Below are 15,803 nucleotides of genomic sequence, written 5' to 3'. Positions count from 1 at the left end.
AATGTACTGTTTATAAGATTGGGGAGACCTGCAGTCAGCTGAGACTGAAGAAGTCACTTGGATGAGTGACGAAACGTTTCTCCCACAAAACGCTACGTCCAGATGAACAGAATCAACTTTTTGGAGATTTACTTCCCTGGATGAATGAGAATGCATCAAGACACCCTGCACATTGTTTAATAGCCTCGAATGACACTACTTCAAAAACTATGTAGGTCTCTTTAGAGCACAGAAAAAAGACCTAATGACCTATTTGGCTTCCACAATGATACAAGCACAAGGAGATATTCAATGTGAAAGGGAAATGATGAAGTGAAAAATTTACCATACCAATATCTTGAGATCACATATGCCTGCTCCAAATTTCCCATGATCTGAGAGGACATTAATAACACGCACAACTGAAATGGGAGCTATGCCTTGTTATGTACATAATTTATTTGAGGTCAACTATCCTTGTCCTCCAGCTGTAGTTAAATCTACCCTGTTTTACGAGGTCTGTCTTTACAACAGCATCCTCCTTCTAGGAAGGAGTGGGGACACTGGTGTTATCCATCCTGAAAGATGTTGCACTCAGCTGCCACTACCACAAAGGAAGACTAGTAATATTGTTGCAACCAAATACCATGAAATGTTAATTACATTTAGAGAATTATGGTACCACATTTGTGTTTGTTTATATAGATATTTGGCTGTTCGGGCTGAATGATTATGTAACCTACACAGTGCTGGTTTGATTAGTTGATACTGTGCATAGGCTGAATTATTAGAAAGTTGGCCTGAAATGGAAAGGAGATACATTGGAATTCACCAATGCGGCAAGGGAAAAATGCAGCAAGATTAAAGTGGCACAGGCATTGATTCATTTACGTGTGATTTGATGCGGAAAACTTCTAAGTAGGATTGTGACTTTTACTTAAATAAAGGGTCTAAATACTTGTTGGAAAACAGTAATTCGGTGTAAAGCAGGGTTTGAACACTTGTGCAATGTGACTTTTCATTTTTTAAATTAATTAATCCTGTGTCTTCTTTGCAATGTTCAGTGTGTAAATGTGCAGGTTGGCTCCAGAGAGGGAAGGAAAAAACTTCTGTTGAGATATAAACACTAAAAACATAAAGATAATGCTGACCTTTGACACATTAAAGCCTGGCACATCCTCTGTAATGATTCCTTTAGCAGGGTTATTACGTCCATGGTCCGCTTACCTATTCCCAACAGAGACAGGAAGGACTTTGAACACACACAAATGCAATCTGCTAATTCAATGAGGAATTCAAACAATGTATTCAGACGTGCTCCAACTTTATCTGTGTTCGATTCAGTTAGCAGTTGGTACACTGACGAGAGAACAATGAGGACAGCAGGATCATTTGTGTTTTTGCTGTTCATCTTGGCTAGGGAAATAAGCGGTGTTCCCAACAATACGAAGGGATCTGTATCAGAAAAGTCTAGTCCAGAGGACAAGGTGAAGACAGCAGAAGCTGAAGCTACTCAGGCCAAGCCTGCAAGTTTTTCACAGTTTTTAGGCAAACTGCTCATGGTGCCCATGGATGGGAATCATTGGATAGGTCTTAAAGCCATTGCCCAGGAAATGGGTCGCCGTGGACACAGAGTTACGGTGGTGATGCCAGAGACCACCATACGAATGGGCCCGGGGAAACATTATGAGACTTTGACCTATCCTGTACCTTATGACAAGGCTTACATCGACTCTGTGATGTCCACACACAAAGACATCATGAAAAAAAATCTGCATATCCTCTCATGGGGAAGATCAAGAAACTCAGACAGTTCTGGATCATTTCAGATTTACTGCACATCAGTGCAGACAAGCTCCTCTTCAATGCCAGTCTGATCTCCCACCTGGCCCAGCAGGTGAATGCCGATTCAGTCACTCTCATCTCAACAGTCTATACAACCACTGAAAAAACGAGAAACAACAGTACATCATTGCACTGAGAACTGAAGGTCAGTCAGTCTGAAAAACTGCTAAAACAGCATGCATGGGGGCACGGGTTTTTGGAAGGGACCTGCTGACACCAGCTCTTATCTGGCAGAGGGTCATTGGCGCCATGCCCCTCCTCTGTTTTAAATGCACTTTAGAACAGGAGAATAACCTTGCCCTCCAGCCTTGGTTCTAGCAGTCCTTAACCAGGTCACCATATTTTTCCTTTTCCTTTTGTAAGTCTCCTCCATATGCTTTTCCCAGAGTACTGTAAGCTTCCACATTCTAAGGTTCTTTGTAACTTCTGACACCAGCACAATTTCAGGCGTTGTGGTGGTTTTGAATATTAAAGGAAGTTTTTCCTTCCCACTGTTGTCAAGTGTTTGCTCAAAGGGGGATCATCCCAAATCCCTCACATATTCCTTGCTCCACAGCCCATTTTGCAAAGTCCTTAAAGACGTTGACGTTGTAATTGTTTAGGAACACCTTCAGTAGTCCAAAACTTCAGGAGTACAAAAGCATTTGCTGTTTCTAACTATCTTATATATTATTATTATACATAATATATAATGTATGTATTAGATATAATCCATCTTGAGTTCTTGCCTATAAATTGGGAAAAGAACCTGTGCTGGACACAGCTGCCTGAGTTGGAACACATGTTTCCCTTTCACTGGTAGAAACACTTCATCACTCGTCCAGATGAACTGACCTCACAATCCAGTGTTCAGTTAGTCAGCTGGTTTCCGTCATTGTGCAAATGTCCTGTTTATAAGGTTGAAACCTGCAGTCAGCTGAGGCTGAAGAAGTCAGCTGATGATGATGAAACGTTTCTCCCACTGAAAACATCCAGATGAACAGAATCAACCTTTTCATGTTTCCTGGATGACTGAGCCTGCATCAAGACAATCTTCTCTATAAGCTCATGCTCTCCTGAACACCAGAGCCACACAGTCAGCTGTCTGTACTGTCTTTTAGTTCTTAACATCTTGTTTTTTCTTTGTTATCTGCTAAATCAATCACAGGTTTGTCCAGCAATCATTAAAAGAACACACATACCTGTGCAGTTTGCAGGTAAAACAGACCGAATGTTTGTCTTCCTCACAATCCCAAAACAGCTGCAATCAGAAAAGCTCTGTTAGCTAACCTGTAGACATGTAACCAATGAGAATAACCCTATTTTGCCCTAGTATGTACAGTTAGGTGCAGATGAATTCTATGTACTCAGAACTGTGAAGGTTATGAATGATATTATTGCAGTTAGACCTCAGTTCAGTGCTGCTGACCACAATATTTTATTACAGAGATTAGAGCATGCTGTAGGTGTTAAAGGTACTGTGCTGCAGATAACACACACCAATGAGTTAAACTGCAGGAATGTCTTAAAGACATAAAGAGCTGGATGGCCGCTAACTTTCTGCTTCTTAATTCAGATCAAACTGAGGTTATTGTACTCGGCCCTGAAAATCTTAGAAATATGGTATCTAACCAGATTCTTACTCTGGATGGCATTACATTGGCCTCCAGTAACACTGTGAGGAACCTTGGAGTCATTTTTGACCAGGACATGTCCTTCAACGCACATATTAAACAAATATGTAAGACTGCTTTCTTCCATTTGCGCAAGATCTCTAAAGTTAGAAATATCCTGTCTCTTGCTACTATTCTGTGCCTCCCTCATACATCCAGAACGGAATTAAACATTTCCTCCTCACATACAAGATGTTGAATAATCAGGCTCTGTCTTACTTCCAGGCTGGACTACTGTAATTCATTATTATCAGGATGTCCTAAAAACTGCCTGAAAAGCCTTTAGTTAATCCAAAATGCTGCAGTGAACATACTGACGGGGACTAGAGAGAGCAGATTTTGCCCACACTGGCTTCTCTTCCTTTTTGATAAAGCCCACAGGGCTGTGTTAGATGACCTTGAATTCTCCGTCAGTTACCCTGCAATAGGCCTATATTTATACACCACTCTGTATTTAACCATTAATCTGTCTTTGGTCCCGTCTCCGCCCCCTCAGCCCCTCAGCGGTCGGTCAGACTGAGCCTGGTTCTGGTGTTTCTGTTAACAGTGAGTTTTCCCGTTGTACTCTTGCCACGTATGTGCTCATAGGGACTTTTCTGATTATTGTTGGGTCTTAATAATATAAAGTTTTCTGAGGCAACTATATAAATAAATGTAATGAGACCCAGTGAGAACGCGTGGTTAAACTGAACAGCGACAGTAAAGATGGTGGTAACCTATGTTTTTAACTGTTGTTTAAAAAACGTTTTTTTTACTTTATTTTAAGGAAAATGTGAAAATGTTGATACGGTCTGACTGTATACATCTACGTGTTAATGTCCAGCAGTGTAACAGTTACCCTCCCTGTACGCACGAGCACGAGCTCTGGGCATGTCCCGTTGCCATAGCACCGCAGTAGGAAACCCACAACAGCAGGCGCACTGCAGCGATGTCTGCCACGGGGGGGAAAGAGGGAGGAAAGCGGCGATGCTCCCTGCTTCTGAGACCGTACGTTAGCCGTACTCTTTTCACTGCAGCTGTCTGCACGTACACGCAGCCACGGTCACTTGTTGTTTTGCTGCCTTCCAGCTCCTCTCGTACCACCTCAGTCTCACACGGAGGCCCACGCGGAGCTCACCAGCGTTCCAGACAAACCACGAGTGTGCTGGGCTGTCACAGCAGGCGGAGCCTCGGGGGCAGCAAAGTCCTGGAGAAGAACGTGGTTCAGACTCCCAGACAGGCTGTTCGGGTACCTGAGCATCACAGGGACACTGTCCTCACAGTCTGTGGGTCCTCTGAACAGTTTGTAAATGAGAACACCAGTCACAGACTCGGTACTAGATTCAGATTAGACGCAGTTTCTCATCAGTTTCACAGTAAAGACCCGCGTCGTAGACTGTGTTTAATGCATATGTATACTGAAAGTTTAAAGAAGTAGGCTTACATCAAACTCAGGCTGTAGTCACAGTTTTATTTTGCAACCCAGACAAAAACACAAGACTTCATTTTGTGGATTTGTTTTCATGACTGATTATTCTGATGCCTCTAAAATTATTTTCATTCAACTACCACTCACCAATTTTTCAAAGCAGTTACCCGAGTGCTTTGTGAAAAAGGCAATAAAAGGAGAGATGCAGGTAGTGGAGTTAAATACCATGATGTAGCGAACATGTAGTGATGTAGAAGTACCTCCAGTGTGCCCTTGGGTGCAGTACCAAGTTAGCTGTAGCTAGCTTCTGTGTTTCTTGCAGGTGTTTGATGAAGTAAACAATGATGTCACTCCTCAGCCGCTGTACCAGGCTGATCCAGGAGCAGTGCAGCCCATGCTGTTTGTGGATGAAATGTCTGTGGGCTCAGCATCAGACCAGCCAACAGCCACGGGCAGCTTCACTCTGCCTTTCTCCAGGTACCAGAGTCTGAGGTGATGCAGCTGGAGCTGCTCTGTGAGGCTTGAATGTGTGGAGTGCAAATGTTAAAGCATTGCTTGAATTTGAATATGAGTTTTCTCCGCAGGCCTTTCCATGTATTATCTTTTCTAGTAGCTAAGTTCTCATCGGTACGTCGTTGTTCCGCCATACCTCACGTGGCTCTTATTAAGCTCGGTGACGTCCACGCCGGTGTGGCTTGTCCCTCGCTTGTGTTCTGAGGTTGGGCAGCATTGTGGTTGTAACCTGGGGACCCTTGAACCCTGACCTATCCTCTTTTCTTTCAAAATCTTTGATATGTGAATGTGATTGAATCAGTCGGGGAACTCCCAGTGATACAGGTTTGGGTGGAAACCATTACATTACATTTAAGCTCAGTAATTATAAAACAGTAGAAGTTTGAATCAACCAGGGCTGCTGAAGCACAGCTTCTTACTAAATTGTGCCACCAGTTGAGCAGGTCCATGGTGCAGAGAGGCAGCCACAGCCAAGCACTTCCTGGAGAGAGCGAGGACAAACTGTCTAAAGTGACTGCAGGTTACACGCTTCACCCTGTAAAAATGTGCTCGCAATGTTTCCAGGTCAGTATTTGGCAGCAGCAGAATATCCAGCCAGTCCACCACAGAGTCCGTGGATGACGAGGACATGTTTTCTAAACGTGACATTCCCCTCAGTTTTCCAGGTTAATAAATTGTTTTTTTTAAATGCACGCTGTATGTTTTCCCTTTATCCTTTTGATTACTGTGTTCATGGTGTTTGAGCTTGTGTGGTGGTTAATGAGCACAGTTAATGCAAACTAAATGTTTTTTTAAATCTCCACATATTACTGTGACTAAAGCTCTCAGTTCTCGGTCACACCTACAACGTATCTTTGTGGTGTTTATAAGAGTTTGTTCATATATTTTCTTGCTAGATGTGAAGGTAAAAAAGGACACGGAGAAAGAACAGGTGACAGAGGACATGTTGAAGGACATCACGGAGGTCTTTATCTCTGAGACAGACACCTTTTCACTGCTGGACATGCCCAGCACCTTTGTGTGTGTGGATGCTGATGAGGCAGAAGCTACCATGTGGGTGAAGTGTTTCCCATATCTGACTGGTTGAGACGCTTACATATGCACCTGAAATGTGCTACTGGCACGTTGTGATTTTACCTCGTTTTCACAGAGCAAGAAACCATCAGTACGAGGAGGTCTGCAGAGTGAGCAGGGACAAACATGTGGAGCGAACAGTGCAGACGCTGACCGGAACAACAAAAAACAAGCATGTCCAGAGTAACGGGCTGATGGTGGTGGATGCAGGTGAAGCTGTTATTCTAATGGTGACTTTTATAAAAGTTTTAAACACACCCAGGTCAGTGTACCTAAACATGAAGCTGGACTAACTTGATTTTTGGCAGCTTTATTTAGAAAATGGCTTTCTTTCATCTCAAACTGTGCTTTTGGACTCAGTCTATTTAAAGTGTGATGAATATTTGGTTCCCAAACTTTGGTGTGTGGAAGTGCATCGCTGTCTTAGATGTGTAGTGTTCACAGTGTGTTTGTTTTAGCTCACTATGTTTATATCAGAGTAGTTCATTGTTACCTCTTCTCCATTTGAACTATTTATCTGCCATTTTTAGCCAAATGTTCTGGCTAAAATGGCTAGCTAGAACATTAAGCTAGCCTCTTTCCCAACAATTTATGAACCGTAGATTAGCATTTACCTTTTTATTCACATTAGTGTCTATTTATCTGATGCTGAAGGTGCTGCAGAGGTTTTGGTCTGCATTGACCTGATAGCTTAATGCAGTTGCTGCAGATTAGTCGGCTGCAGCTATCTGGTTATCCACTCATGTCCCAAAGGCTTCCTTGTGACTGTGGAGACCACTGAAGTACACTCAATTCATTGGTATGATCAGGAAATTCTTTTCAGATTATTTGCAGTTATCAGAGGATGGGTAGGCTGTGGTCAGCAACAATATTCAGCTAAGCATTGAAATGATGCTTGGTGCGAAGGAGGCCCAAAGTGTGCTGGGAAATGATCCCCAACACCATCACACACCCACCACCAGCTTCACCTGTTGGTATCAGGCAGGATGGAGCTGTGCTTTCATATATGTTTACACCAAATTCTGACCCTACCCCACCCTTCTTTTTAGCTTTTTACACACTCTCAATAGTAGAACCCACCATTCACTATATCCTTATATTGTTCTACTTTCTACTTTAGTTCTACTTTCAGCAGTTCACTTCATCCATAAAACAGAGGATGGAGTGTTGAGCTTTTATAAATGCACGGTGTTTTCAGATGTTTGCATGTCCACAGCCACAAATGTTACCGTCTGCGACATGTATGAGCCTTTAAGTGATGCTGAGCAGGAGGAAACAGCAGGTATCTGTAACCCAGTGAAGACTGACCACTCAGAGGGTGTGACGGACTCCAGCAGAGGTGCAGACAGGAGTGTGTCAGTGGGCAGCACAGCCACTACAGGTAACAGCACCCACTGTTTCACTGTGCTTCATTCAAACAGGGCTCAGGGTTCGTCATCATTCAGAAGTTTTAACAGTTTCATTCTTTTTACAGTACAGAAACTGTTTTCTTGTATTTGTCTTCAGTCAGTGCCTCTGGTTCACTGAAAGAAGTGGAAGTGAAAGCTTTAAACGCTGAGACGCAGTGGAAGCTCATCATGCTGTCAGACAAGTTTCAGCTTTGCTTACAAACAGTGGAGAGAAGCATCCTGCAAAACAGCTTCCACCCTCAGCTGGCTGCTTACAGACAGCTGCCTGTGCTGGGAGGTAGTGCTCACAGCACCGTCACAGCACCACCACAGCACCGTCACAGCATCCTCACACCACCGTCACAGCATACTCACAGCACCATCACAGCACCGTCACAGCACCGTCACAGCACCCTCACAGCACCGTCACACCATCGTCACAGCACCATCACAGCACCGTCACAGCACCGTCACAGCACCATGGTAACATTACTACTAGATGAAGCATTAAGATTGTAATGAGTGAAATCATTTTTTCAGACCCAGAGTGTCCAGTGAAGAATGAGATGGTGGAGCAGAGGACGGGGGGCACGGACGGCGGTCCGTCTCTGCAGTGTCTCTGGGTTTTCAGCTGTGAGCTCAGCAGAGGACGCAGCGTGAGCTGCATGACCTGGAACAGAAAGAATCCGGTAACAGAACAAAGATCAACTCCAACTCACAGAAACTGATTCAAGAGCAAAGGGCTTGAAGTTAGTGTACATTTCTGTGCAACACAAGTCTTTTGTCCTTGTGTCATTCATGTGTGTCACTAATGTTGCTGGACTGTTTCTCAGTCTGAACGGTGAAGTCAGAGTGAGCTGGGTTATAAAAATAATCTTTAAATATACAATTCAAAGGTAGTATAACCAAGTACAGTTAGCTAACTTTCAGACACGCCTGCAGTGTGGAGAGAAAGGCCGTACCTTTGCTCAGTTAAATGCTGAAGGAGCCTGGCTAATATTGGGTCTGTCTCTTCTGATAATATTGTATTGAAGCATGCTGATCACTTGAAAGAACTGAACATGATTTATTGAGATAGAGAAATGAATGTATTTGGCGATTAGACTGTGGTGACCCATCAAAGCAGTGCCAGGGTTTAGGACAGGACCCCCCACAGCTGAGACTCTGGTGGTGATGATGAAGACGGCTCTGGCTGAGGGTGGGGAGGTGGAGGGTTGCACAAAGGAGAATCTGAAAGGAAGAATGATAGAGAGCACGCATGTAAACCGTGCAAAGTGGAAGCTGATTGGTTCAAAGAAAGACAGCGTGGGAAAGCGGCAGTCGTGTAGGAAGCAGACTAACACCCAGGAAAGCAGGCAGACGACTGATTACAGATCCTCCTCGTGTGGCTGTCTTCTAGGACCTCCTGGCTGTGGGTCATGGCGAGTTTGACTCTGGGAACCAGAAACCAGGTCTGGTGAGCTGCTGGTCCATCAAAAACCTCAAGGTATGACTTTGCTTTGGACTGGATTTAGTCAGCTCCCCTCATCATCATCGCACAGATTGTTGAGTGAGGATGTTCTTCCTCCTGCAGTGGCCGGAGCACGTTATCCACTGTGACAGCGCCGTGACCGCTCTGGATTTCTCTGCTAACAGCCCCAGTCAGCTGGCTGTGGGCACACATGACGGCAGCATAACAATCCACAGTGTGCACAGTCAGGACAACAGGTCACGTGGTGTCAGCAGCCGGTGAGGGGCGTGTGCAGTGGACAGTGCAGGTCTTTTACTACACACTGAAAGTAAACCATGCTACTGCTCTGTCTTTGTTTCATGTGCTCTGTGTAGGGAGAGTCCCAACAGACACCTGGGGCCAGTGTGGCAGCTCAGGTGGACCCAACAACAAGTGAGCTCGACGGGGGAAGAGAAGGTGGAGGCCCTCCTCTCTGTGGGTGCAGACGGCAGAATCAGCAAGTGGTTTTTCTTCAAAGATGGCCTCGACTGCATAGGTACTTAGCAGCCGGCTCAGTGCAGTCAGCTGAGACAGCATACAGGTCATCGTTGTCTCTCAGGATAGTTCCAGCCTTGGAGAACTTCAACTCTCTCTTTGGCCTTTAAGATTTTAGAAGAAATTCAGGAAAAATGTCCTTTTCTAAGTGAATCTTGGCAGTTGGCAGTAATGTTAAACTCTAATGGGTGAGTATTTTGTCAAAGGTGTGCAGAGGAGAAGCAGAGCTTTTATTTCAATGGTCACAGGAAATGAAAAGTCCAATCTGACAGAAATACTCAACAGATGCTGTGCTAACTCCATAGATACTCTAAGCTAAGAAAAAGTACACAAAATCCAACAACAACCATGGACTAGAACATGAAGACATGCCTGGCACCACAGAGACAAACACAGTGCAACTCCGACTGACTGTTGCTCTGTGGTGGCTTCTGCATGCTCTTGCTCACAGACAAACAGACAACAGGCAATGATCAAATAGCTCCTTCTCTGCTCTCACCTTGGTGTCAGGTAAATGATATAAAATGATCCATTTCTTGCCGTAGACTTGATGAAGCTAAGGCGGATTCAAAATACAGAGACACAGACTGGAGGGAAGAGGACCGAGATGATGACAGAAAGTGTCCTGACAGCACTGACTCCTGGGCTCTGCTTCGACTTTCATCCCACAGTAAGTTACTGTTGGGTCTTAAAGAGATAGACCCCGCTGACTCAGGGACCAATCAAAGCAAGACGACCACAGCGCTCTTTGTCTTTTACTTGCTGCAAGGGGAGTCGTCAGGGTCTTAGATAGGATAGGATAAGATAAGATAAGATACCTTTATTAGTCCCACAAGGGGAAATTTCTTCACCTGGTCTCCCCTCACAGTCCTTTTATTGACAACAGCAGTTACAGAAACATCTCGTTAGTCATGTGACAGATAAGGCACTCACACATGAACATGTGATATGTGAACATGTGATATGTGACATTGTCTGCTACACCACATATCACTGTGACCTTTCACCAACATCTCCAGTCACCCCACATATGGCATAACCTTTTAGCATTCTTGCTAAAGATCTAATCATCTTGGCCTTCCTGCACAATGACGACCATATTGATCCACAGTTCTCTAACAGAGATTCATGAAATCCCTGAGATGTAACCAATGTATCCCACTGTGTTCCACTGTTCCTGCAGGACTCCAGTATCTACCTGACTGGGACATGGGAAGGTCTCATCCACCAGTGCTCCTGCTCCAACAGTCAGCAGTTCCTTGAAACCTACAGGAAACACTTTGTAAGTTCTTCAGAGTAAACGCTGCCAAATACTTCTGGAAAAAACATCTGTTTATTCCCCAAAAGCCTTTTTATTCCGAACTGAAACTCCAACTGCAGTATAACGGCTCTGTAGGGACACTGCTTATTTGTCAGTTAACTTAATTTTAAGGAAAACAACAGATAAAGTAAACTGACACCTACCGGTCTGTCTCTGTAAGTCCTCCTGGACTGACTCAGCCATACTGGGATCAGGGGTTTGGTTTTGGACTGGTTTGTAGTCACCTTCATAAATGGTATCAGTCTAATTTTAGGCTTAGGTAAAGTTTTGGACCTGATTTCAGAGTGGATGTGGTTTGATGTGAATTGGGTTGAGACTGGTTTATGTCTCATTGTGGTTTTAGAGTTTCTTTCTGAGGTTTATTGTTTAGATTTTGTGTCAGCGTATTCCTTTATTCTTCAGTCAATTATGCTGCACACACAACTTGGAGTCATTTTCACCAATTCTTTGATTTACAGATTCTTCTCTGTGTGAATGTGATGTTAAGCCTTAAAACTTACTAAGTATTCTTGGTATGTGAAGGCAGCGCTACATTGTTACAGGAATGTATAAATGTTGTCCACATACCAAGAATCCTGATTCAGTCAATGAAATGAATTTCACTTAGATCTGTAAATAAAACACAAACTGCTTTGGAAATGAAAATGTGATACATATATAACATATGTACACACATATGCTGCGATCTTTGTAGAAAGATTATGAGTGAGTGAAGTCTGGCAAAATAATAACTTCACTGTTTGTTACAAACTGCTGTTCTTATGGTGCTGAATCTTCTTCGTGGGTGTGTGATATACACTCAGACACCTCTTCTTCTTCTTCTTCGTCAGTGTCCTGTAAACTGTGTTGCGTGGTCCCCTTTCAACCCTGATGTGTTCCTGAGCTGCTCATCTGATTGGACCATCCAGCTGTGGAAGCAGCACCACTTGAAGCCTGTGTTGGGTTTCACCTCCGCCCAGAAGGCTTTCTACGACATCAAATGGTCCCCAAAGTGGCCTACTGTATTTGGAGCTGTCACCGAAGGGCAGCTAGAAATCTGGGACCTGAGTTCGAGCATGTGAGTACCTTTGGGTGGCGCTGTCACTCGGTGTTCCTGTTCCAACACACAGTGGTGTGTTTGTGTAGCTTATCTGCCAGTTGAATTGAAAACCTTTAGATAACTTCTTATTTCATAGCAGTAATGATACATGTAATCAATGTAGCCTATTTGCAGCTCTGAGGGCCAGGATCACTGATTCACCCGTAGCTAGCCAGGCCCCTGTAGCTGCTGTAGCTGAAGATAACGTAGGCCCCGCTAGCTGTTCCCCGGCAGGCCCCAAGCAGCTGGGGAAAGAGGGCGGCTGGGTGACGGTGAGGAGGAAGCATAGTCTTAAACAGAAGCCCCAGGTACACCACCAACCATGTGTCTAACTGTTTTTCCCCACTTGGTGACACACCCGCCGGGGGTCAAACTCTGATTATTGGCGATTCTGTTCCTAGACATGTGAAACCTTCTGGAGGAAACCTGGTCTTGTTAGGAGAGACGGCATCCATCCCACTTTGGATGGAGCAGCTCTCATTTCTAGAAATATGGGGGGGTAGGGGGAGCAGCAATTTTTCACACCAGCCTATTAATCAACCAAAGACCCAGACAGACTTTTAATACATTTGAAAGTCTGATGCTTAGCCTCGTCCACCCCAGCTGTAAAACTCAGAAACCAGTCTTACTTGAAAACTAAGGTCTCTAATCAGAAGTACCTGACTCCGTGGTATAATTCTCAAACACGTAGCCTAAAGCAGATGACTCGTAAGCTGGAGAGGAAATGGCGTGTCACAAATTTAGAGGATCATCATTTAGCCTGGAGAAATAGTTTGTGCTTTATAAGAAAGCCCTCCGCAAAGCCAGAACATCTTACTATTCATCACTGATTGAAGAAAATAAGAACAACCCCAGGTTTCTCTTCAGCACTGTAGCCAGGCTGACAAAAAGTCAGAGCTCTTTTGAGCCAACCATCCCTTTAACGTTAACTAGTAATGACTTCATGAACTTCTTCACAAATAAAATTTTTATCATTAGAGAAAAAATTACCAATAATCATCCCACAGATGTAATATTATCTACAGCTACTCTTAGTACCATTGATGTTAAGTTAGACTCTTTTTCTCTAATTGATCTTTCTGAGTTAACTTCAAAAATTACTTCCTCCAAACCATCAACGTGTCTTTTAGACCCCATTCCTACAAAACTGCTCAAAGAAGTCCTGCCATTAATTAATTCTTCGATCTTAAATATGATCAACCTATCTCTAATGATCGGCTATGTAGCACAGGCCTTCAAGCTGGCTGTAGTTAAACCTTTACTCAAAAAGCCATCTCTAGACCCAGCAGTCTTAGCTAATTATAGGCCAATCTCCAACCTTCCTTTCATATCAAACATCCTTGAAAGAGTAGTTGTCAAACAGCTAACAGATCATCTGCAGAGGAATGGTTTATTTGAAGAGTTTCAGTCAGGTTTCAGAGCTCATCACAGCACAGAAACAGCTTTAGTGAAGGTTACAAATGATCTTCTTATGGCCTCTGACAGTGGACTCATCTCTGTGCTTGTCCTGCTAGACCTCAGTGAAGCGTTCGATACTGGTGACCATAATATCCTATTAGAGCGATTAGAACATGCTGTAGGTATTACAGGTACTGCACTGCAGTGGTTTGTATCATACCTATCTAATAGACTCCAATTTGTGCATGTAAATGGAGAGTCCTCTTCACACACTGAGGTTAATTATGGAGTTCCACAGGGTTCAGTGCTAGGACCAATTCTGTTTACATTATACATGTTTCCCTTAGGCAGCATCATTTTCACTGAAAAACTAGTTCATGCATGTATTATTCTCAACTATTGTGATTCGTTACCATCAGGTTCTTTTAAAAACTCGCTGAAAAGCCTTCAGTTAATCCAAAATGCTGCAGCAAGAGTGCTGACAGGGACTAGAAAGAGAGAGCAGATTTCTCCAGTATTGGCTTCCCTTCATTGGCTTCCTGTTAAATCCGGAATTCAAAATCCTGCTCCTCACATACAAGGTCTTAAATAATCAGGCCCCATCTTATCTTAATGACCTTGTAGTACCATATCACCCTATTAGAGCACTTCGCTCTCGCACTGCAGGCTTACTTGTTGTTCCTAGAGTATTTAAAAGTAGAATGGGAGGCAGAGCCTTCAGTTTTCAGGCCCCTCTTCTGTGGAACCAGCTTCTAGTTTGGATTCAGGAGACAGACACTATCTCTACTTTCAAGATTAGGCTTAAAACTTTCCTTTTTGCTAAAGCATATAGTTAGGGCTGGACCAGGTGAACCTGAATCATCCCTTAGTTGTGCTGCAATAGGTGTAGGCTGCTGGGGGATTCCCATGATGCACTGGGTGTTTCTTTTTCACTCACTATGTATTAATAGACCTCTCTGCATTGAATCACACTTGTTATTAATCTCTGTCTCTCTTCCACAGCATGTCTTTATGCTGTCTTCCTTCTCTTTACAGTATAAAGCACTTTGAGGCGACTGTTGTTGTGATTTGACGCTGTATAAATAAGATTGAACTGAATGTGAGTCAGACTCAGAAGGAGACTCCACCTGTGCAGCTCTCTGTATCACCTGTGTCTTGTCCATGTATTCACCTCTTTCCTCCAGTCTGGACCCCGTCATTGTGCAGCCTGCAGCCCCTGGTGTGAGGATGACGTCCTTGCTGTTTTCCTCTCAGGCTGACTGTGTTGTGGTAGGAGACACTGATGGTCATGTGACTGTCTACCAGCTGAAGAATCTCAGTGTAGGAGAGCAGAGCCAGGTAACATTAAGCTGGTAGAAAGGACGGGCTGATTGTAGTAGTGGGAAAGAAGCAGTAACGGAGACGTCTCATTTCAAGTGCTGTCTGCCTGGTGTGTGTTCGATAGCAGAGACAATGACGTGGTTTTAAATTTTGTTCTGGATGTTTTCTTACAGGTGGATGTTCTGGAAGACCTCATCTGCTCTGCAGCATCTAGATAACTTTATGAAACAAACACATGTATGTCCAGTCAGCCTGAGGTTGGTGACAGAGTCATCTGTAGAAATCTACATATGACACAAAGATAGCCACAGTCCTGTTTCCATTGGCTGCTGCTTCATGAGTAGAGGTAGACTAGGTTACAGATAAGACAGAAGAATCAACAGCTAGAAACACGTTTGTATGGCTGTTTATAGGTGAGACACCTGATCAGTGTTGGTCAAGTTACTTGAAAAAAGTAATCAGTAACTAATTACTGATTACTTATTTTCAAAAGTAATTAGTTACTTAGTTACTTAGTTACATTTTAAAACATGATTTATCCCCTAAATAGGTGACAAAGCAATAGATCTTTTAGCCCAATTCTACTTTTTCTGCATAATCCATCATATAAAATGTAATCAAATGGAAAAGTCTCTTTTTAAAACTTGTTTTATTAGTTTTAATCTTTTAACTTTATGCATCAAGCAAACATTAAATTATCTGCAACATTCTCTGACTGGAAGAAATTTGTTGAACATTTAAACCTATTTTCTGCACATTCCAGCACATAAAATAAAATTGTTTTTTGTGTTTACACTCAGTCTTTCAAATAGATGCAAGTGAAATACAGCAGAAAAAAATCAA

At 43.4% G+C, this 15,803-nt stretch overlaps 1 protein-coding gene across 3 annotated transcripts; it reads left to right on the top strand.

Moving 5' to 3' along the window:
* The first annotated feature begins 3,941 nt into the window (after positions 1-3,941).
* Positions 3,942-15,476, top strand: dnai4 (dynein axonemal intermediate chain 4). 3 transcript variants are annotated; one of them, XM_040044958.1, is made up of 18 exons: positions 3,942-4,022; positions 4,300-4,463; positions 4,545-4,704; positions 5,207-5,361; positions 5,962-6,062; positions 6,294-6,450; positions 6,548-6,681; positions 7,688-7,852; positions 7,978-8,157; positions 8,400-8,548; positions 9,259-9,345; positions 9,433-9,587; positions 9,684-9,844; positions 10,389-10,513; positions 11,027-11,125; positions 11,995-12,221; positions 14,825-14,978; positions 15,134-15,476. In XM_040044958.1, exons 2-18 carry the CDS (start codon positions 4,405-4,407, stop codon positions 15,176-15,178), a joined length of 2,313 nt encoding a protein of 770 aa, XP_039900892.1. In that variant the 5' UTR covers positions 3,942-4,022; positions 4,300-4,404; the 3' UTR covers positions 15,179-15,476. The 3 variants fall into 3 exon arrangements, with proteins under 3 accessions (XP_039900892.1, XP_039900890.1, XP_039900891.1); XM_040044956.1 differs by having other exon boundaries at positions 7,670-7,852; XM_040044957.1 differs by lacking the exon at positions 3,942-4,022 and having other exon boundaries at positions 4,162-4,463; positions 7,670-7,852.
* Positions 15,477-15,803: the final 327 nt, after the last annotated feature.

Source organism: Simochromis diagramma, unplaced genomic scaffold (genome assembly GCF_900408965.1).
Source record: "Simochromis diagramma unplaced genomic scaffold, fSimDia1.1 OVJJ01000663.1, whole genome shotgun sequence".
In the NCBI taxonomy this organism is placed as follows: Eukaryota; Metazoa; Chordata; class Actinopteri; order Cichliformes; family Cichlidae; genus Simochromis; species Simochromis diagramma.
Note: the sequence above shows the minus strand (reverse complement) of the source record. Positions and strands in the feature narration are given on the sequence as shown.

What these genes read in the sequence shown, in the direction of transcription:
- dnai4 (XM_040044956.1), top strand. Translation starts at nt 4,405, where the DNA reads ATGTCTGCCACGGGGGGGAAAGAGGGAGGAAAGCGGCGATGCTCCCTG. An exon ending in GGGCAGCACAGCCACTACAG is followed by an intron (nt 7,853 to 7,977) that starts GTAACAGCACCC and finishes ATTTGTCTTCAG; the next exon opens with TCAGTGCCTCTGGTTCACTG. An exon ending in AGATGGCCTCGACTGCATAG is followed by an intron (nt 9,845 to 10,388) that starts GTACTTAGCAGC and finishes TTCTTGCCGTAG; the next exon opens with ACTTGATGAAGCTAAGGCGG.